The sequence below is a fragment of the Callithrix jacchus genome, chromosome 16 (assembly GCF_049354715.1).
Source record: "Callithrix jacchus isolate 240 chromosome 16, calJac240_pri, whole genome shotgun sequence".
In the NCBI taxonomy this organism is placed as follows: domain Eukaryota; kingdom Metazoa; phylum Chordata; class Mammalia; order Primates; family Cebidae; genus Callithrix; species Callithrix jacchus.
Genome location: NC_133517.1, coordinates 13806946 through 13827678, shown reverse-complemented (window position 1 = coordinate 13827678; position 20733 = coordinate 13806946). Strand labels below are relative to the sequence as shown.

General features: G+C 37.0%; 1 protein-coding gene across 2 annotated transcripts in view; it reads left to right on the top strand.

Annotated features, from left to right (window-relative positions):
• LOC118142758 (POTE ankyrin domain family member A) overlaps window positions 1-20733 on the top strand; it is a 62941-nt gene that overhangs the window by 16493 nt on the left and 25715 nt on the right. For both annotated transcript variants that reach the window (XM_078352503.1, XM_035290205.3), the window contains exons 8-11: window positions 1239-1283; window positions 2333-2499; window positions 11035-11065; window positions 11655-11796. In XM_078352503.1, coding sequence (XP_078208629.1) covers window positions 1239-1283; window positions 2333-2499; window positions 11035-11065; window positions 11655-11796 — 385 coding nt within the window. The remainder of the gene's footprint in view (window positions 1-1238; window positions 1284-2332; window positions 2500-11034; window positions 11066-11654; window positions 11797-20733) is intronic.

Sequence of the window (20733 nt, the reverse complement as noted above, 5' to 3'; positions counted from 1 at the left end):
GCTGGATGCGTGGTAAAGGAGGAATCATGGCCAGTGACTGAGAACCTGCAGTTTGATCCTGTCCGTCCCTGATGCCAAGGTTAAAGATGCATTCTGCCTCTCACTGACCTCAGGGTTTCTGTTCAAAGAGAGAACCAGGTCTAAAAGCAACCCAACTGCCTGGTAACAAGGAGTATATCTTGAAGAATGGGACCTTTTGTGTTAATGTACAAACAGAATAACATTCTAACTTACTTAAGTTTCAGAAAATCAGTCATATCAATTAAACATTTTTATCCACTGTCATTCATACCCGTCAGAATATATTAGAACTGGATTTAAACAGGCAGTCTAGATGCATAACACTATCATATTACAGTGTATAATTTCAATTAAAATGTAAAAATTTGCATTTCTTTCTGTTTGGTGTGAATTTCAGCTCCTAATAATTTAAAATGTGCCTACACTCCAGCTTGTAATCTTTTAGAAAAGGACTTAAATGCACAGTAGGGGCTCACTATTAGGGTATGGTGAAGTAAAATTTTTTCAAGTGAGGAAGCCTTTGCAACATTACAAATCATTTGCTAATTTATTTTTGGTAGACTTAAAACATAAAGAATTAAGTTTAATCAAACAAATGGTGACAAAGTTAAGTTTGCTGGTTCATGTTTGTCTTCTCCCTTTGGCTAAGGTGTGTTATTTTTCATGAGTTAGTCAGAAGCCAGTGATGTGGCAGTAGCTAAACATAGATTCAAAAGTTAATTCTTGGCCGGGCACGGTGGCTCAAGCCTGAAATCCCAGCACTTTGGGAGGCCGAGGCGGGTGGATCACGAGGTCAACAGATCGAGACCATCCTGGTCAACAAGGTGAAACCCCGACTCTACTAAAAATACAAAAATTAGCTGGGCATGGTGGCACGTGCCTGTAATCCCAGCTACTCGGGAGGCTGAGGCAGGAGAATTGCCTGAACCCAGGAGGCGGAGGTTGCAGTAAGCCGAGATCACGCCATTGCACTCCAGCCTGGGTAACGAGCAAAACTCCATCTCAAAAAAAAAAAAAAAAAAAAAAAGTTAATTCTTAATTTTAATTATTTAATTTTATTTAATTATTCTAATAGGTAAATTTTAATTATTTTCCAATTTTTTATTGTCCATACTTGATTACTTAAGAATAAAATTATTTTAAAAACATGCACTCCTAAAAAGCAGACATCTGAGAAATACAACAAGCAAATTAATCTTCTATTTTTGCATCTGCAGAAAATGTCTCAAGAACCAGACACAAATAAGGATTGTGAGAGAGAGGTACAACTTTATATTTAAATGTTTCTGTTAAATTCGATTTTTACATTATATGGTTTAACAAAGTGTAGTAAGTTTAGGCATGTATGATTCTATCATGTAGCAGCATAAATCATCAGTGAAAAATTTGGAATTTAACTCAAAAAGCTGAGTTCTGTAGACTGAGTTTTAAAAAGAGACAAACGCTGGAGATCCTCTTCATCGTTGTGGAAAAATCCTGAATGGTGCTGTAAAATGCTAGGTGATGCCACTTGAGGAACTTTGGCTCAACCAGTTTTATCTTTCTTGGTTTTAGCGTGATTATCAACAGATAATGTGGCTAAAAAAGATAATTTCTTTTTCTGTATATCCTCCAGCTAGAAAATGTTATGGCTATTGAATGGGAAATCTGGGGAGCATCTCATTTTCTGGAATTCCTCGACAGCACCTCAGCAGTTTCACTCTGATCCTTGTGTTGTGGCAAACTTTGGTTCCCATGTTTCAGTGAGCACCTTCGTGTTTTTGATATCCAGGAACCAAATGGAAAAAGAACGATCAGAGGCAGTCAGGGAGAAGTATATCTTAGTGCAGAAAAGGGAAATCTCTTCTATTCCTGACCCTGAGGTCAATGTCTCATTCTCTAAACCTGACTGTTTAATGGAAAATCCAGGCGGTAAAGACAGAAGAAGACACATTTTGCATCTTTGTCTTTTTATTTATGTGTTTCCACAAGGCAAATGGGGTCAATGTTTATATTAGATTCTTAAGAGTGGTTGGGAATAAAAGCACAAAATGAAGGAGGACCCTTTTTGATATTTTAGAAAATTGTTTTATTCATTCAAACAGAAATAAAGCAAACTTTACAAAAATTTTAATGACATACTAATGATACAATAATTACATCTTAAAATTATATGGTAACAGTTCTGTATATACGATCAAATTTAAGTGTGAAATATTTTTAATTACTAAAATAATGACAAACTGAGTCAAGTGATAAAATAATTAAAACAAAAAGGTTCTTTGAATTCAATAAAGCAATAACCATTTTTAATATCAAACTTCCACTCAAGGCTGAAGAAGAAATGCAGAAGCATGGAAGTAATCATGTGGAATCACCAGAAAACCTGACTAACGGTGTCGCTCCTGGCTGTGGTGATTATGGCTTAATTCAACGAAGAAGGAGCAGAAAACCTGAAAATCAGCAATCTTCCAGCACAGAGAATGAACAGTATCACAGGCAAGCCTATGGCAACATTTAATAGTAGATAACTATGTGCTATCAAACTAATCCTAATTTGGGATAATATTCATGATGAACAAATTTTATACTTTTACTAGGATATTAACATTTGTCTGGTAATCAGAAAAATGAAAGTCAGCAATGAGTTATCGTTTTTTTCCACTCATTAATTTATTTGAAACATACCCAGTATTGGCAAATGTGAGGGAAAAGTCATTTTCTTTTCCTTTTAGTGAACTTTTATTTTAGCTTCATGGGTACATGTGCAGGTTTGTTATATAGGTAATATGTATTATGGAGATTATTTCCTCAGCCACATAATAGGCAAAATACTTAATAGGTAGCTTTTTGGTTCTCTCCCTCCTGCCACTGTCCACTCTCAAGTAGGCCCAGTGTCTGTGTTCTCTTTGCGTCCATGAGTTCTCATTGCTTAGCTCCCACTAGTGTGTAAGAACATGTGGCATTTGATTTTGTGTTCCTGCCTTAGTTTGCTTAGGATAATGGCCTCCAGCTCCATCTGCGTTGCTGCAGGAAATGGTCTCATTGAAAGAGACATTTTCTTACACTGTTGGTAAATATATTTTGAGTGTTAATTTAGTAGCATATTTACACACACACATATAGTAAGGATATTTGTATAGATATGTTACATATGTATAAGGACATTTATTGTAGCATTTTTACATCAAAATGTTGGAGCTACTTTAAATCCTTAACAATAGGAAATACCTCAATTTTCATACTGAGAAAAGAATATGGTATGCAACCATTTTTTAAAACTGTGGTTAGATCTAGAGTGTGTGGATTATTTCACAATTAACATGTATTTAAAGCATTTAGTTTGATGACACATCTTAAGATAATTTTGTTAGAATTCTTGTAATATCTGCTGTGTCGCAAGTGGAAGCTACATGCCACATTGACACTGTACCTTTTTAGCCACAAGATTGCTAGTTATTAAATTTTTGCTGTCGGTGCCTGAGTGCTGAAATAGTGGACCTCAATTTGAATATTGCCAAGGGATTGTGCATGGGGATTTATACTTCATATAAACACTTGAATATATTGGATAAAACTTGTTAAAATACATAAAAGGATCTTTGCCAGCTTTTTCTGCAAATAGCCAGTTAGTAAATATTTTAGGTTTTGTGGACTGTATGTATTGATTTTCTTGAGACACGGTCTCACTCTTACCCAGGCTGGAATGCAGTTGCATGATTGTGACTCACGGCAGCCTTGACTTCCTGGGCTCTGGTGATCCTCCCACCTCAGCCTCTCTATTAGCTGGGACCACAGCTGTGTAGCATCACACCCAGCTAATTGACTCTATGGATTATCAAGTGAATAAGCATGGCTTTGTTTCAAGATACTTTACTTACAAAAATAGGCAGTGGGCTGGATTTGGCTCACACGTGCTAATTTGCTGACCCCTGTGCTCAAAGGAAGGTGCTGCTAATGCAGTGCATCTTATTTATAAAAGTGCCCTAGATGCGTGACATTACCCTTCCTTTGAAAAAAAATATATTACAGTATTCTACTCACCATATATATTTTTAAACTTTTATTTATGTTATATTTTTAAATTGCATGTAAATTTCTGGGGTACACGTGCAGATCTTGCAGGATTGTTGCATATTTTTCAACAGTGACTTCATGTAATTTTTTCATTTATATAACTCATATAATTATACCTCATATAATTTTTAAAATTTCACTTATAAAATAAGATTATTTCCTGCATGTTTTCTATTTTACTCCTATTAATAGAACTCAGTATTTTACTGTGATCAGTTACTTTGTATATTTGATGAGTATCAACTGTCTTAGAATTGGCTGATTTTTGTCAAGCAAGAAATAATCTCCTTGTAACTTTTAGTATTCCTTAGTCTTTACAAGCATGAGCAAAATGATAATCAGCTTATATAATCTACAAATGTTCAAGGGGTCTTTTAGTTCTATAATTTTAAGAATTTAATACCTTGGTCTGGTATTTTAAAACGCCATATTGTATAATTTTTAAAACCTTTAAAATACATAATTGTTACATAAAATTTGAAAGCTGCACTATTTATGTAAAATTTGAAAAATTCTATTTCTTATCTATCACTATTCCATGACTGTGGAAGAAAATTACATCATTCATAGTCACGACTCCTAAGTATGATGTCCTTCAAAGAACTGTCTGTTCCATTCACTCTTTCCATCTGCTCTTTCCATTCGCTCTTTCCATTCACTCTTTCCATTTGCTCTTTCCATTCGCTCTTTCCATTTGCTCTTTCCATTCGCTCTTTCCATTTGCTCTTTCCATTTGCTCTTGGCTTCACACCAGAAGTCTTCAGTTTCAGCACTCCTCCAAAATTGTTTTTCTCAGGGTTATCACAATTTCTTTTTGTAATAAATCTAGGGATTTTTTTCTTACACCTCATTTTAGTTAATCTGTCAGCAATATTTGACCCATCGGAGGACATGTCCTCCGTAACAGCATCTTCACTGGTTTTCAGGACCTCACTCCCTCAGGTGTTTCCTCCTGCTGTTCTGGTTCGTTCATCATGATCTGTTTTGCTTGCTTCTCCTCATCTTTCACCTTTCACACATTGCTGTTTCCAAGGGCTCAGTTCTCAGTCTTCTTTCTCGTGACTTTTTGTTTTTCTTTTCTTTTTTTCCTTTGAGATGGAGTCTCATTCTGTCATCCAGGCTGGAGTCCAGTGGTGTGATCTCAGCTGACTGCAACCTTTGCCTCCTGAGTTCAAGCAATTCTCCTGCTTCAGCCTCCCGAGTAGCTAGAATTACTGATGGTTGCCACCATACCTGGCTAATTTTTGTATTTTTAGTAGGGACAGGGTTTCCTCACGTTGGCCAGGCTTGTCTCAATCTTCTGATCTCTGGTAATCTGCCTGCCTCGGCCTCCCAGTGTTGGGATTACAGATGTGGGCCACCACCCACAGCCCCTCATGACTTTTTCTACTATGTATATGCTAGTGATTTCCAAATGTATGTTTTAGATCTCTCTCCTTCGTTCCAGATCTCTATGTCAGTCTGCCTCCTTGACATCTCTCTTTAGTTAGTTATTGGGTATCACACACTAGTCAGATCCAAAATGGGGCTACTAATGTCCTTCCTGAAATCTACACCTCATTTAATCTTTCCTACTTTGGTTAATGGCAGCTCTTCAGGTTGCTCTGCCTAAAACCTTGGTGTCATTTTTGACTCATCTTTCTCTGTCTCTGACACCTCACATCTAATCTTTCAGTAAATCTTGTCAGGTCTCCCTGAAGATTATATCCAGAAGCCAGTCATATCTTGTACATCTGAGCCACCATCGTCTGTAGTCTAGATGAGTGCCATAGACCTGGTAACGGATTGCCCTGGTTTAAAAAAAATTTCCTTTAATTCAATTCTTAACTCAGTGGATGTATTTAATACATCAGTCAAATTGTGTCATTCCTTTGCCCCACCCTTCTGATTATCTCCCATTTCACTCTGAGTATGTGTCAAAACTCCTCCTAATAACGAAAAGGCGGAACACCATCTGGCACATTATCTCTCCTGCTTAAACTTCTATTTCTTACTTGCTTTGCTCTGCTTCAGCCTCACTGAACTTCTTGCTGTTTTTTATCTGTCCCTATTGCTTAAAGACTCCAGGCACACCTCTGTATTTGGCTGTTACCTGTGTCTGGAAGGCCTTTTCTTCAGCTATCCTCCTGGCTTACTCTTTCTGTTCTTTAAGTCCTTTACATAAAATCCTGTTTCTCAGCAGGGACTTTTCTGGCCACCCCAACTTTCCCACCACCCTTCCCCTCAAACACATAAACATTTTATTTTTCTGCTTTAGTCTTTCTCCTCTAACGTACTGTATATGTTGCCTTATCTGTCCATTATTATTGTGTGTTTATCGCATTCTCATGAATAGAATCTTTATTGTTCACTACTATATCCTCACTGCCTAGAAAAAGGCCTAGTGGCCAGATGTGGTGGCTCATGCCTGTAAGCCCAGCACTTTAGGAGGCCGAGTCAGGTGGATCATGAGGTCAGGAGGTCGAGACCATCCTGGCTAACACGGTGAAACCCTCTCTACTAAAAATACAAAAAATTAGTTTGCTGTGGTGACAAGCTCTTGTAGTCTCAGCTACTCGGGAGGCTGAGGCAGGAGAATCACTTGAACCCAGGTGGCGGAGGTTGCAGTGAGCCAAGATCGTACCACTGCACTTCAGCCTGGGCAACAGAGTGAGACTCTGTTTCAGAAAAAGAGAAAAAGGCCTAGCATATCAGATGTAGTTACCTAATAAATACTTATTAAATGAGTGAACGGAGTTTATCCTGGGTATATTGATTGACTGATTGATATTACTTGAAAAATGTTTGACATGGTTCATTGTAACAATTTTGCCTGGCAATTATGTGTATTTTTAAATTCTTTTAGCTCTTTATAATAAGCTACATTTCTTCATATTAGTTTTTTGTTTGGGGAGAAAAGCCCAATTTTGTGGTTATTCACTATACTTTTACTGATGATTATGATCATTGTAGTTATGGTAAAATGATTCAGAAGAATTGCAAACTTGACTGATATTTTATCAAAAAAATGTTAGGGTGGTAAATTTAATGTACTTACAAATTCTTTCCAAGGGATTGTGAACCTTCAGTATTTGAAATAAAAAGAACAGAGTTGGAATTTTTTGCTTCCTATAGGAAGACATATATTGGCCAGGCACTGTCTGTTCTGATGGAGCAGCTGCTGCTTAACTGTCTTTCAGAAGGAAGCTGCTTACATTGATATTGGTTGGTGAGCAACGCCAGTGGTCATTGATCAATTGACTAGATTTAGAACTGGCTCTGGGTGTCTTCTTGTTATCATGGCTACAGGTCAGTTCTTTCCAAAGTTGGAGTCAACTTTAACTGGAAATTTTCTATTTAAAAGTTGCCTTCCATTAACTATGTTCAAAATGAAAGTATTTTAAATCCCAGAATTGTAGACTTATCTTTTTTGATCAGGATGAATTGGTTAATAATAGGTCTCTGGAAGATCTATCTATATCTATCTATCATCTATCTATCTATCTATCTATCTATCTATCTATCTATCTATAGTCTTATCTTAACCAGAGGAGTTCTCTGTACAGTTTATTTCTTAAAAATAATTGTTTTGTTTCTGTTCTTGGTATTTTTAGAAGCTTTTGCTCAAGTCCTAACATAATATTCAGTGGGAGATTTTAGTCTCTTTGTCAGTTCATGTATGTATATGGTAGTGATATTCTCTCTTTTTAAATTCTCTTCCTTGTTCACTTTCTTCTCTGTACAATAGTAATAACATTCTTATGCACGTTTACCTTATGAAAAAGTAATTCCAATTTTCTACTGGCAAATCCAGCTTTTTTTTTTTTTTTTGAGAGAGAGAATTTTGCTCTGTTGCCCAGGCTGTAGTGCAGTGGTGCGGTCTTTGCTCCCTGCAACCTCTGGCTCCCAGGTTCAAGCAGTTCTCTTGCCTCAGCCTCTGAGTAGCTGGGACTACAGGTGTGTGCCACCATGCCCAGATAATTTTTGTTTATTTAGTAGATATGGAGTTTCACCATATTGGACAGGCTGGTTTTGGACTCCTGACCTTGTGATCTACCTGCCTTGGCCTTCCTAAGTGCTAGGACTACAGGCATGAGCCACCACTCCTGGTCAAATGCAACTTTTTATATTTTGACTAAGTACTAGGTTAAAATTGAAAGAAATTTACCAGATCATTTTATTTTCCAACAAAATCATAAGTAATCAAAAATTCCTATTTTTAAAATACAAATAATGACATTCAGATATTTTAAAAGTAAGGATACTCCCTGATATAGTTTGGCTTTGTATCCCCAACCCAAATCTCAAGTAAAATTGTAATTCCCAGGTTTTAAGAGAAAGATCTGGTGGGAGGTGATTGGGTCATGGTGTCAATTTCCCCCATGCTGTTCTCATGATAGTGAGTTCTCACAAGAGCTGATAGTTTCATAAGGGACTTTTTCCCCTTCACGTCTCTCTCTCTCCTACCACATTTTGAAGAAGGTGCCTGCTTCCCCTTCACCTTCCATCATGATGTTTCCTGAGGCCTCCCTAGCCAGGTGTAAGTGTGAATCAATTAATCCTGTTTCCTGTGTGAATTACCCAGTCTCAGGTATGTCTTTATAGCAGCATGAAAATGGACTAATACAGAGAATTGGTACCAGGGATAGTGGGGTACTGCTGTAAAGATAACCTGAAAAATGTGGAGGCAACTTTGGAACCAAGTAACAGACAGGGGTTCTAACAGTTTGAAGGACTCAAAGGAAGACAGGAAGATGTGGGAAAGTTTGGAACTTCCTACAGACTTGTTGAATTTTTTTTTACCAAAATGCTGATAGTGACATGGACAATGAATTCCAGGCTAAGGTGGTCTTAGATGGAGATTAGGAACTTTTCAGGAACTGGAACAAAGGTGACTCTTGCATATTTTAGCAAAGAGACTCCCAGCATTTTGCCCCTGCCCTAGGAATCTGTGAAATTTTGAACTTGACAGAGATAATTCAGGGTATTTGGTGGAAATTTCTAAGCAGCAAAGCATTCCAAGAGATGAACTGGTTGATTCTGAAAGCATTCAGTTTTATGAATTCACAAAGAGATGGTTTTAACTTGGAACTTATGTTTAAAAAGGAAGCAGAGCATAAATTTGGAAACTTTACAGCCTGACTTTGGTGTGGAACAGAAAAATATTTCATTTTCTGGGAAGGAATGCAGGCTGGCTGTAGAAATTTGCATAAGTAATGAGTAGTGGAATGTTAATCACCATGACAATGAGAAAAGTGTCCCCAGGGCATGTCAGAGAGTTTTTGGCAGCCACTCCCATCACAGGCTGGAGGCTTGGAAGGAAAGAATGGTTTCATGGGTGGGCTATGTGCAGCCTCGGGACTTGGTGCTCTGTGTTGGGCTGCTACAGGTCCAGCTGTGGCTAAAAGGGGCCAAAGTGCACCTTAGCCTTTATGAAGTAATTACCCAGTCTTCAGTATTTCTTAATAGCAGTGTGAAAATGAACTAATACACTCTCTCTCAAGACATTTTCCCAATTTCATCTTTCATGTTCTGTGTACCACAGCTATTTTCAAAACTTCATTTAGAGGTAAACTTTATTATATTGAGTCACCCAGGCTGGAGTGCAGTGGTGTGATCTCGGCTCACTGCAACCTCTGCCTTCTGGGTTCAAGAATTTTTCCCACCTTAGCCTCCCAAGTAGCCAAGACTACCAGCACGCACCTGACTACTTTTTTGTATTTTAGTAGCGTGGAGATTTCACCATGTTTCCTAGGCTGGTTGTGAACTCCTGAGCTCAGGCAGTCCACCTGCCTTGGCCTCCTAAAGTGCTATTTGCAATAGCAAAGATTTGGAAGCAACCGAAATGCCTGGCCAGGTGTATGAACTTTATAGTTGTTTAGATTCTGGGGAGTAGGGAATGATTTTGTTCATGAATTTGAGAAAAGCAAACTATTGACACTATCACAGGTTATTACTTCTGGATTATAAAGTTCTAAACTATTAAAGCCATGTTTCCCTGTGCCAATAGTGTCATCAGCATGTATTGTATGCTCAGTGAGTATTTGTTGAATGCACGAATAAACAGTTGAAGAGATGAATGAATGTCATTGATGAATTTCTTTAAAAAACTAAGTTTTTAGTTTTCTGCAAGTAGTAGGTTTCCAAACTTGCCTCTGTATAGATTCTTTTTTTAACAAAATGCAAGATTCAGAAATTATTAGTTATAATTATGGTCAAAAATGGAATGATAATATGGATTCAATCTGCTATCATATCTCTTAAAAACACTTGAAAATAAATACTACTTACACAGCATATTGGAAAACACATGTTTTGGAGGCAGAATTCTTGGATTCTAATGCTCTGTCAACTACTGACCAGCTCAATGGGCTGGGGACATTTATATGGTCTTTCTGCGCCTAGTTTCTCCTTTAATAGAATCCCTAATATATTACCTAGCTCACAGAGATGTTATGATGACTAAAATGAGCTTGACGCATGCACAGTACTTAGAATGATGCATAGTGCCTGCATAAGTCCTGGAAAAGATAATATTATCGTTAAAAAAGGGTTCCCCTCATGTAAGAAGAAGAGTAATGTTTTTCAGATAGGATTTAGTGCCAGTAAAAGCTTGTTTTTATTGAAAAAGACAACAATGAGAAGTCCTGGTATATTTCTTTCTATCACATAATACAAGTAACATATTTTTTCTTTTGCCTTGACTTTCAGAAAGCTTGATCTAAATTTAATTCTTTGTAATGATATTATTATTACCATATTTTTATTCTCCCTTAATGTTACTCTTTCTGTTTGTAGTTTATTTCTCCTTGTGAAAATGATTATATTTATATTACCTCTTAAAAAATGACCTGAAAACTTAATGAATAGAAGGAATAATGTATAAATGCAGAGATTTTATATAATAACACTAGTTTTGGACATTCTTTTTACTTTATGTATTTGCTATTTGTCTAAAAGGAATTGTTCTTTTTTCAGGCCTGAAAAGAAACCTAATGAAAACAACAAGGTACTGTTAAAAGTAAATTATCTAAAACATTATTGTCCAAAAAACACATTACAAAAGGAAAAGTGAGCATGTTTTGTTATAAAGACATTTAGTTAGAAGAAAAAGGGCTTAAGGAACAGTGGCCATTGATAATGGCCTTTTAAGAAAAATCTGTTGTTTTAAAAGTGCCTTGGGCTGGGTGCAGTGGCTCACACCTGTAACCCAGCACTTTTGGAGTCCGAGGCGGGTGAGTCACAAGGTCAGGAGATTGAGACCATCCTGGCCAACATGGTGTAACCCTGTCTTTACTAAAAATACAATAATTAGCTGGGTGTCATGGTGCATGTCTGTAATCCCAGCTACTCAGGAGGCTGAGGCAGGAGAATCACTTGAATCCAGGAGGCGGAGGTTGCAGTGAGCTGAGACTGAGCCACTGGACTCCAGCCTGGTGAAAGAGTGAGACTTTGTCTTAAAAAAAAAAAAAAAAAAAACGAAAAGAAGTGCCTGTGGTTTTGCTCATATAAAAAGATGAATAAATACCACTTCTTTACATCTAGTATATTCTATAAATATTTTGAGGACATTTGAAACAGTATTATTTGTCTTACAGGTCAAAAGCCAAATACATTCAGTGGATGATCTTGATGACATAAGTTGGCCATCAGAAGTAGCCTCAGAGGATTATGATTCGCTTTACTCTAATTATGAGACTTATATGTTGCTCAATGAACAACTCAACATGGATTTTAATGGTATGAGTACTACATAAGCAGAAGACCTTGTTTGTATCCTACAGTAATATTCACACACATTGCTTAGCATTGCATGGTAGAGCACGAACATGTGATAAGGTTGATTATCTCAGAAATATGTTTAATGTTAAAACAGACTGAGAAATAATATATATTGTCTACCAAAGAGCTATGATAACTCTCTTGTCCCTTTGTCAGTGTAAAGGGCAGTCTCAGCGTTTTTGTTGACTCTGCTTCTCACCTATGCCTTCCTTTCAGATCAGGTTACCATTCTTTCCCACTCAAGAGTACTGCAATCACCTTAGAACTGTTTTTCCTGCTACCCTACTTCCAGAGACCATGGTCTACTCTGAATCTATAATTGTTCATTTTTAATATTTCAGATCTGATGTCTCTTGCTCATAACTCAGCTTACCACATCCCATTGCTATAAGGTTAAGATTTGAATCCTCTAGCTCTCTCCTGCATCTTGTAATACCTTTTTTTCTCTGTGACCTCGCCATTGTCTTAGATGTTTATTCCTGCAATTGATAGCTTTAGTGAGGTATAACTGGTAAGTGATAGACTACATGTGTGTAAAATGTACAATTTGATAAGTTTTGGCATATGTATGCACATGTTAAAGCATCACCATAATCAAGAGCAGTAACAAACCCATCATCCATAAAAGTTTCTTCCTGTCCCTTTGTATTCCCTTATTAAGAAACTACTAAATGTTTAAGTATTTGTACTACTTTCCATTCCTATCAGCAGTATTTGGCAATTCTTATTGTCCCATATCATCATGAGCTGTTAGTATTGCTGTTAATTAGTTTTTAGTTTTAGCCATTCTAATGGGTACATGTTGTGTGTGTCATGATGGTGTGAATGTGCATTACCCTAAGGACTAAGACTGCTGAACATCTTCACATGTGCTTATTTGCCACCTGTATATCTTCTTTAGTGACTTATCTTTTCCAATCTGGATAGCTTATAAAGATTTTAAAATACATAGTTTTTATTCTTATTTGTTGAGTTTTAAGAGGTTTTTAAAAATAGATTCTCTTTGGAATGATTTTTCCCAGTTTGTGGCTTGACTTTTTGTTGATAATATATTAGTTTTTCCATTTTGATGAAGTCTGATACATCCGTTTGTTTAATTATGGATTTTGTTTTGTGTCTCATATCTAAAAAATCTTTGTCCAGCACAAGACTTCAAAGATTTTCTTCTCTGCTTTCTTGAAGAATTGTCATGGTTTTAGGTTTAGATCTGCAATCCACTTTGTGTACACTTTTGTATGTGGAGTGAGGTGTGGATGCAAGTTCATTTTATGGATGTGGATATCTAATTGTTCCAGCAGCATATGTTGAAAAGGCTGTCCCTTCTCCATGACACTGCCATTGTGCCTTTGTGAAAAATAAGTTGGCTGTATGTTTGCGGGTCTATTTCTGGACTGTGTGTGTGTTCCATTGGTCTACATATTCTTCCAGAGTTTAGTTGATAAACCAATCATAAGTTGAAAATCCACTTACTACCCAATAAACCCATTATACATTTGAAACATTCTACGTAGAATCATCTTAAATTGGGGACTGTCTTTACCTGGCTTTCTTTGTGTAGGTCTAGCATCCCTAATCCAAAATCAGAAATTCTACGAAATCCAAAACTTTTTGTGTGCCAACATGATACCACAAGTGGAAAATTTTACACTAGACCTCAGGTACACACATTTTTATTTGCAAATTTACTAAAAGTATTCCACGAATGTACCTGTAAGCTCTGCATATAAGGTGTATGTAACATAGGTTATTTTGGTTTAGACTTGGGTTCCATCCTTGAGATATCTCATGATATATGTGCAAATATTCAAAACCAAAAACACTTTTGATACCAGACACTTTGAGAGATACTTTCCCTGTAACAGTATCACACTGTTTTGATGACTACAAATTTTTACTAAATTTTGACATCAGCCCTTCAGTTTTCTTCTATTTTAAGGGTTATTTTGACTATGCCAAATCTTTTGTATTTCCATATGAGTTTTAGAATCAGGTTGTTAGTATTTTTAAAAGCCTACTGTCCTCGGAATTAGACTGAGTTTGTGTTGAACGTGTACATTAATTGGGAGCGGATTGACATTCTAATGATAATGCATGTTTCCACTCCTATGAAATTGTTTCTGTCTATTTATAAAGGTCAAATTTAATTTTCTCAGTAATATTTTGTAGTTTTTAAATATGTGTATCTTTCTTTCTTTCTTCTTTTTTTTTTTTTTTTTTTTTTTGAGACAAAGTATCACTCTGTCACCCAGGCTGGAATACAGTGATGTGATCTCGGCTCACTGCAACCTCTGCTCCTGGGGTTCAAGTGATTCTCCTACCTCAGCCTCCTGAGTAGCTGGGATTATAGGCATGAGCCACTGTACCCAGCTAATTTTTGTATTTTTAGTAGAGATGGGGTTTCACCGTGTTGGCCAGACTGTTCTTGAACTTCTGACCTCAAGTGATCCTCCCAGCTTGGCTTCTCAAAGTGCTGGGATTACAGGTATAAGCCACCCCAGCCTTGATGTTTTCATATCTTATCTGATTCATCGGTGTCCCATTTTGTAATGAAGTTATAAATGATATTTTTTTAAATTTCAGGCTGTTTGTAGCTAGTATATGAAAATACAGCTGATTTTTTAATGTGGACTTTTGTATCCTTCAGCCTTGCTAAACTTACTTATTAGTTTTAGTACCTTCTTTGGAAGATTTGATCAGATTTTATACACACAAGAAAGATTATTAAATCTTTTTATTCTCAAACTACTGTTTTACTCAAGATAGGAAATCTTTTAGACTTGTGGCAAAATAGTCTCTGTTGCAGTTAACTATGCCATTGTAGTCTGAGAGCATCCAGGGAGGATACATACATTAATGAACACAGCTGTGTTCCAATAAAACATTATTTACAAAAAGAAGAAGCTGGCCCACAGGTTGTAGTTTATCTGCCCCTATTATGTGATCATGATTGTGAACAATCTTTTGTGAACAAAGACAGTTTTACTTCTTTCCAACCTGGATACCTTTTATTTCTTTTTCTTGTCTGACAGCACTGGCTAGAATCTTTAGCACAGTGCTTACTAAATTTTGAACTGCAGACATTCAGTTTGTTGTGGTGATAGATGTTAATTGTGGGTTTATCATAGATGCATTGTCTCACACTGATGAATTTCATATGTATTCTTAGGTTGATGAGAGTTTTTCTTTTAAATCAAGAATGAAGTTGAATTTTACCAAATGCCCTTTATCTACTTAAATGATCATATGACTCTTTTCTTTTAGTTTTTTAATGAGGGGAATAACTGATATTTTAATGTTAAACAAATCTTGCATTTTAGAATTAATCCCATTTGCTTAGGATGTAGGCTTTTAAAAAGTGTATCACTGGGGCCAGACACAGTGGCTCATGCTGGTAGTTTCAGCACTTTGGGAGGTCAAGGCAGGAGGATGGCTTAAGCTGGAGTTTGAGACCAACCTGGGCAACAATGGTCCTATATTTATTTGTATTCAGTTTGCCAAAATTTTGTTTAGATATTTTTTAAAGACTATTTTAATGTAGTTGTAGGTTTACAGCAGCATTGAGAGTAAGGTACAGAGATTGTCCATGTACTTCCTGTCCCCAGACACAGATAGCCTTCCCCAATATCAGTATCACTCACTAGGGTGGTACAGTATATGACTGATGAATCAAAATGGCATGTCATAATCATCCAAAGTTCATAGTTTAGATTAGTGTGCACTCTTGGTGTTGTACATTCTGTAGGTTTGGAAATTGTACAAAGTATTTTTATGGCTCTAAAACTCCTTTATGTTTCACCTATCTGCCCTTTCCTGTCCTCCTTAACCCCAGGCAACCACTGATCTTTTTACAGTATCCATAGTGTTGCCTTTTTGAGGATGTCATATGAGTTCCTGTATGAGGAAATCATACAGTGCATAGCTTTCAGATTGGCGTCTTTCACTTAGTAATATGCATTTATGTTTCCATCACATCTTCTCATAAGCTGACACCTCATTTCTGCTTGGCCTTGAATAGTAGTTTATTGTATGACTGTACCAGACGTTGTTCATTCGCCTATTGCAGGATATCTTGGTTGCTTCAAAAACTGGTTAAATTTTTTGTCAACGTTCATGAGGGAGTTTTCTTTTTTGCAATATCATTTGATTCAGGGTAATACTAGCATTGTAGATTGAGCTGTGTTGTATTTCTCCTCTTTATATTTGTGGGGAGATGTTGTGTAAAATTATATTATGTCTTCCTAAAATGTTTGATAGAATTCACCAGCATAGCTGTCTGGGCTTGGAGTTTTCTCAACTTCATTTTCTTTTGTAGATATAGGGTGATTTGGGTTATCTATTTCTTCTTGATTGAGCTTTGGTGATTTTTACATTTCAAGGAATGTGTCCATTTAACCTACGTTGTCATGGTTAGTTATATAAAACTCAAACTATTATTTTTCTATTCTTTTAATATCTGTAGAATTTATAAAAATGTCACATTGGGCCGGCATGGTGGCTCATGCCTGTAATCCCAGCACTTTGGGAGGCCAAGGCGGGTGGATCACCTGAGGTCAGGACTTTGAGATCAGCCTGGCCAACATGGTGAGACCCCATCTCTTGTAGAAATGCAAAAATTAGCTGGGCATGGTGGTGGGCACCTGTAATCCCAGCTGCTCGAAAGGCTGAAGCAGGAGAATCGCTGGAACCTGGGAGGTAGAGGTTGCAGTGAGTGGAGATTGTACTATTGCACTCCAACCTGGGCAACAGAGCGAGACTCTGTTTCAAAAAAAAATCTACATATTTCTGAAATTAGTAATTTGTTCTTTTTTTCTTTTTGTATGATCAGCCTGGTTAGATCAAGGTTTGTCACTTTCATTGACCTCCTTAAAATGTTTGGTTTCATCGAGTTTCCCTATTGTTTCTCTGTTTTACTGGTTTCGTCTTGGATGTCATCATGTTTGGCCTGCTATCACAAAACACCAAAGACTGGGTAGCTTATAAACAACAGAAACTGATTTGTTACATTCTTGGAGGCTGCAAAGTCCAAGATCCAGGTGCCAGGATATTTAGTGTCTGGTGAGGGACCAATTCTTGGTTTCTAGGTTTCCTTTTTTCCCCTGTGTGCTACATATGGCAAAAGGGGTGAATGAGCTCTCTGGGCTCTCTTAGATAAGGGCACTAATCCCATTCATAAGGACTTGGGTTCCATGAGGTAGTCGCCTCCACAAAGCAGCAATTTCTAATAACATCACCTCTGTGATTATGTTTCAACATAGGAGTTTTGGGAGAACACAAATGTTCAGACCATAGCAGATGTTTGTTATATCATTTCCTCTGCTTCTTTTGGGTTTAATTTGCTCTCTCTCTCTTTTTGAATTTTGTTCTTTTATACTTTCTTAAGACAGAAGTGAAGGCCATTGATTTGAGGGTCTTTCAGTATAGACATTCAGTGCTAACTTTTTATTTAAGTACTGTTGTAGCTATATTCTACAAATTCTGTTGTATAGTATTTTCTTTCTTTCTTTCTTTCTTTTGAGACAGAGTCTTGGTCTGTTACCCAGGCTGGAGTGCAGTGGCACAATCTTGGCTCACTGCAACCTCTGCCTCCTGGGTTCAAGCAATTCTCCTGCCTCAGCCTCCTGAGTAGCTAGGATTACAGGTGTGTGCCACCTGCCTAGCTAGTTTTTGTATTTTTAGATGGGGTTTCACCATGTTGGTCAGGCTGGTCTCAAACTCCTGGCCTCATGATCCGCCTGCCTCGGTCCTCCAAGTTCTGGGATTGCAGGCATGAGCCACTGTGCCCAGGCAGTATTTTCATTTTTATTCAGTTCAAAATAGTTTCTAATTTCTCTTTGCATCACCTCTTTGACCTAGGGTTATTTAGATGTGTGTTACTTTGTTTCCAAATTTTTGAGTATTTTCATGAGATATTTTGTTATTGATTTCTAATTTGATTCATTTGTGGTCAGGGGTCATACATTATATGACTTAAATCCATTGACTTAATTCCTTTATGAAGATTTATTGTATGGCCTAGAATATGGTCTGTTTTACTAAGTGTTCTTGAGAAACACAGTGTTCTTCAAGAATACTGTCATCTTGCTGATTTTCTGCCTCCTTTTTCTATCACGTATTGAGTAAGCAATATTGAAATCTCAGTCTCTACCGGTGAATTTGTCAATTTCTTTTATCAGTTTTTTTGCCTATGTTTTTGATGCTGTTATGTTACTAGTACATAAACATTTAGGATTATGTGTTCTTGATTAATTGAACATTTTATCATTATGAAATGATGTTGTTTATAGCTAGTAATATTGTTTGCTGTGAAATCTATGCTGATATTACCATAACTATTCCTGCTTAGTTTTCTTTTGTCAATTGTTTGTGTGGTATTTATTTTTTCTTTTAATTAATTTGCATTTTTACATGTAAAATGTGTTTCTTATAGGTAGCATGAAGTAGGATTTGCTTTTTATAGAGTTTGACAATCTGTCTTTTAATTTAGGTTTTAAGGCCAGTTTTATTTATAATGTGATTATTGATATATTAATAGTTAAGTTTATCTGTCATCATGCTGTTTGATTTTCATTAGTTCCAGCTGTTCTTTTTTCCCTTCTTTTTCTGCTTTCTTTTCAATTAGTTATATAACTTCTATGATTTAGTTTTATCTCTCTTTTATTGGCTTATTGGCTATAACTCTTCTTTTGCTATCTTGGTGGTTGCATTACAATTTGTACTGTATGATTTTAACTTATCACAGCTCACCTTCAGGCAATATTATGTCATATCATATATGGCATAAGAAAATTAGAGTAGTATACTTTCATCTGCTGTCTCCCAGCCAGATTTGTGAGATTATAGTTTTCATTAAGTTTAGAACGTTTCTGGCCATTTTATCTTTATGGTTTGTCTTTCTACCTTTCTCTTTGGGGATTTATATATTATTGCTTAAAGTTTTCTCATAGTTCTCTGATGTCTCAAATTTTTGAATCTTCTTTTTTTGTGATATCTAGTCTGTATTTACTTCCACTCAGTGTTGTTTTCAGTTCTGACTTTTCTTTTTTGAGACAAATTTCACTCTGTTGCCCAGGTTGGAGTGCAGTAGATCGATCACCACTCACTCCAACCTCTGCCTCCTGGGTTCAAGCAATGCTCCTGCATCAGCCTCCTGAGAAGCTGTGGTTATGGGTGTCTACCACGATGCCCAACTAATTTCTTTGTATTTTTATTAGAGAGGGGGTTTCATCATGTTGGTCAGGCTGGTCTTGGACTCCTGACCTCAAGTGATTTGCCTGCCTCAGCCTTCCAACGTGCTGGGATTACAGGTATGAGCCACCGTAACTGACCTAGTCTTCACTTTTTAATTTGAATTCCTACTAGTGCAGTTTGCTTTCAAAAAATACCTTCCATACCGCTGCTTGAGATTTATTTGTGGACACAGTTGACTTACTTATAAACAACCCGATCTTTCTGGTCTTGCATTATGATTTGGTCTAACTTTCCACTCCTGAGGTAAAGTGTTTCTGATAACACTATTCTTTATTTTGTGAAATTTTTCCAGTATCAGTCATAGGAATGGACACTCTTCCTGGTATATTTTGAGCAACAGGCACTACTTCTTCTAATTTTTTTTTTTAATTTTTTATTGGATTATAGGTTTTGGGGTACATGAGCAGAGCATGCAAGACAGTTGCGTAGGTACACACATGGCAGTGTGCTTTGCTTTTCTTCTCCCCTTCACCCACATTTGGCATTTCTCCCCAGGCTATCCCTCCCCACCAATAGACCCCACTGGCCCTCCCACTGGCCCTCCCCTTTTCCCCCCAATAGACCCCAGTGTTTAGTACTCCCCTTTCTGTGTCCATGTGTTCTCATTTTTCATCACCCACCTATGAGTGAGAATATGCGGTGTTTCATTTTCTGTTCTTGTGTCAGTTTGCTGAGGATGATGTTCTCCAGATTCATCCATGTCCCTACAAACGACACAAACTCATCATTTCTGATTGCTGCATAATATTCCATGGTGTATATGTGCCACATTTTTCCAATCCAGTCTATTATCAATGGGCATTTGGGTTGATTCCAGGTCTTTGCTATTGTAAACAGTGCTGCAATGAACATTCGTGTACATGTGTCCTTATAGTAGAAGGATTTATAGTCTTTTGGATATATACCCAGTAATGGGATTGCTGGGTCAAATGGAATTTCTATTTCTAAGGCCTTGAGGAATCGCCACACTGTCTTCCACAATGGTTGAACTAATTTACACTCCCACCAACAGTGTAAAAGTGTTCCTTTTTCTCCACATCCTCTCCAGCATCTGTTGTCTCCAGATTTTTTAATGATCGCCATTCTAACTGGCGTGAGATGGTATCTCAATGTGGTTTTGATTTGCATCTCTCTGATGACCAGTGACGATGAGCATTTTTTCATATGACTGTTGGCCTCATATATGTCTTCTTTCGTAAAGTATTTGTTCATATCCTTTGCCCACTTTTGAATGGGCTTGTTTGTTTTTTTTCTGTAAATCTCTTTTTTTAAGAAAATATTTCCCTGGTCTCAAGTAGTTTCCTAGCACGCAGGTAGTGTTCATTACTCTGTTAAATAAATATCCCAGGGGGTACTTTTGCAGATCTCCAGTGTTCTTTTCCTGTACTGCTGTCATCTTTCAGTGTTCTGTTTTGTGGTTTCTGTCTACCTTGGTTTTTTGAGACTCTTGGCTTCATTGTGCCAACTCAAGGAATCTGGTGGACTGCCCCTCAGTTTTTTTTCTCCTGGTATGCTGGCCTGGAAACTTTGTCAAGTTAGGGAGCTGGGGTGTTGGTAAGGCTTACTTCATGTGTTTCCTGTCTTACGGGATCATTGTCTTCATTACCTGAAGTCCATGTTCTCGAAAATCACTGTTGTATGTATTTT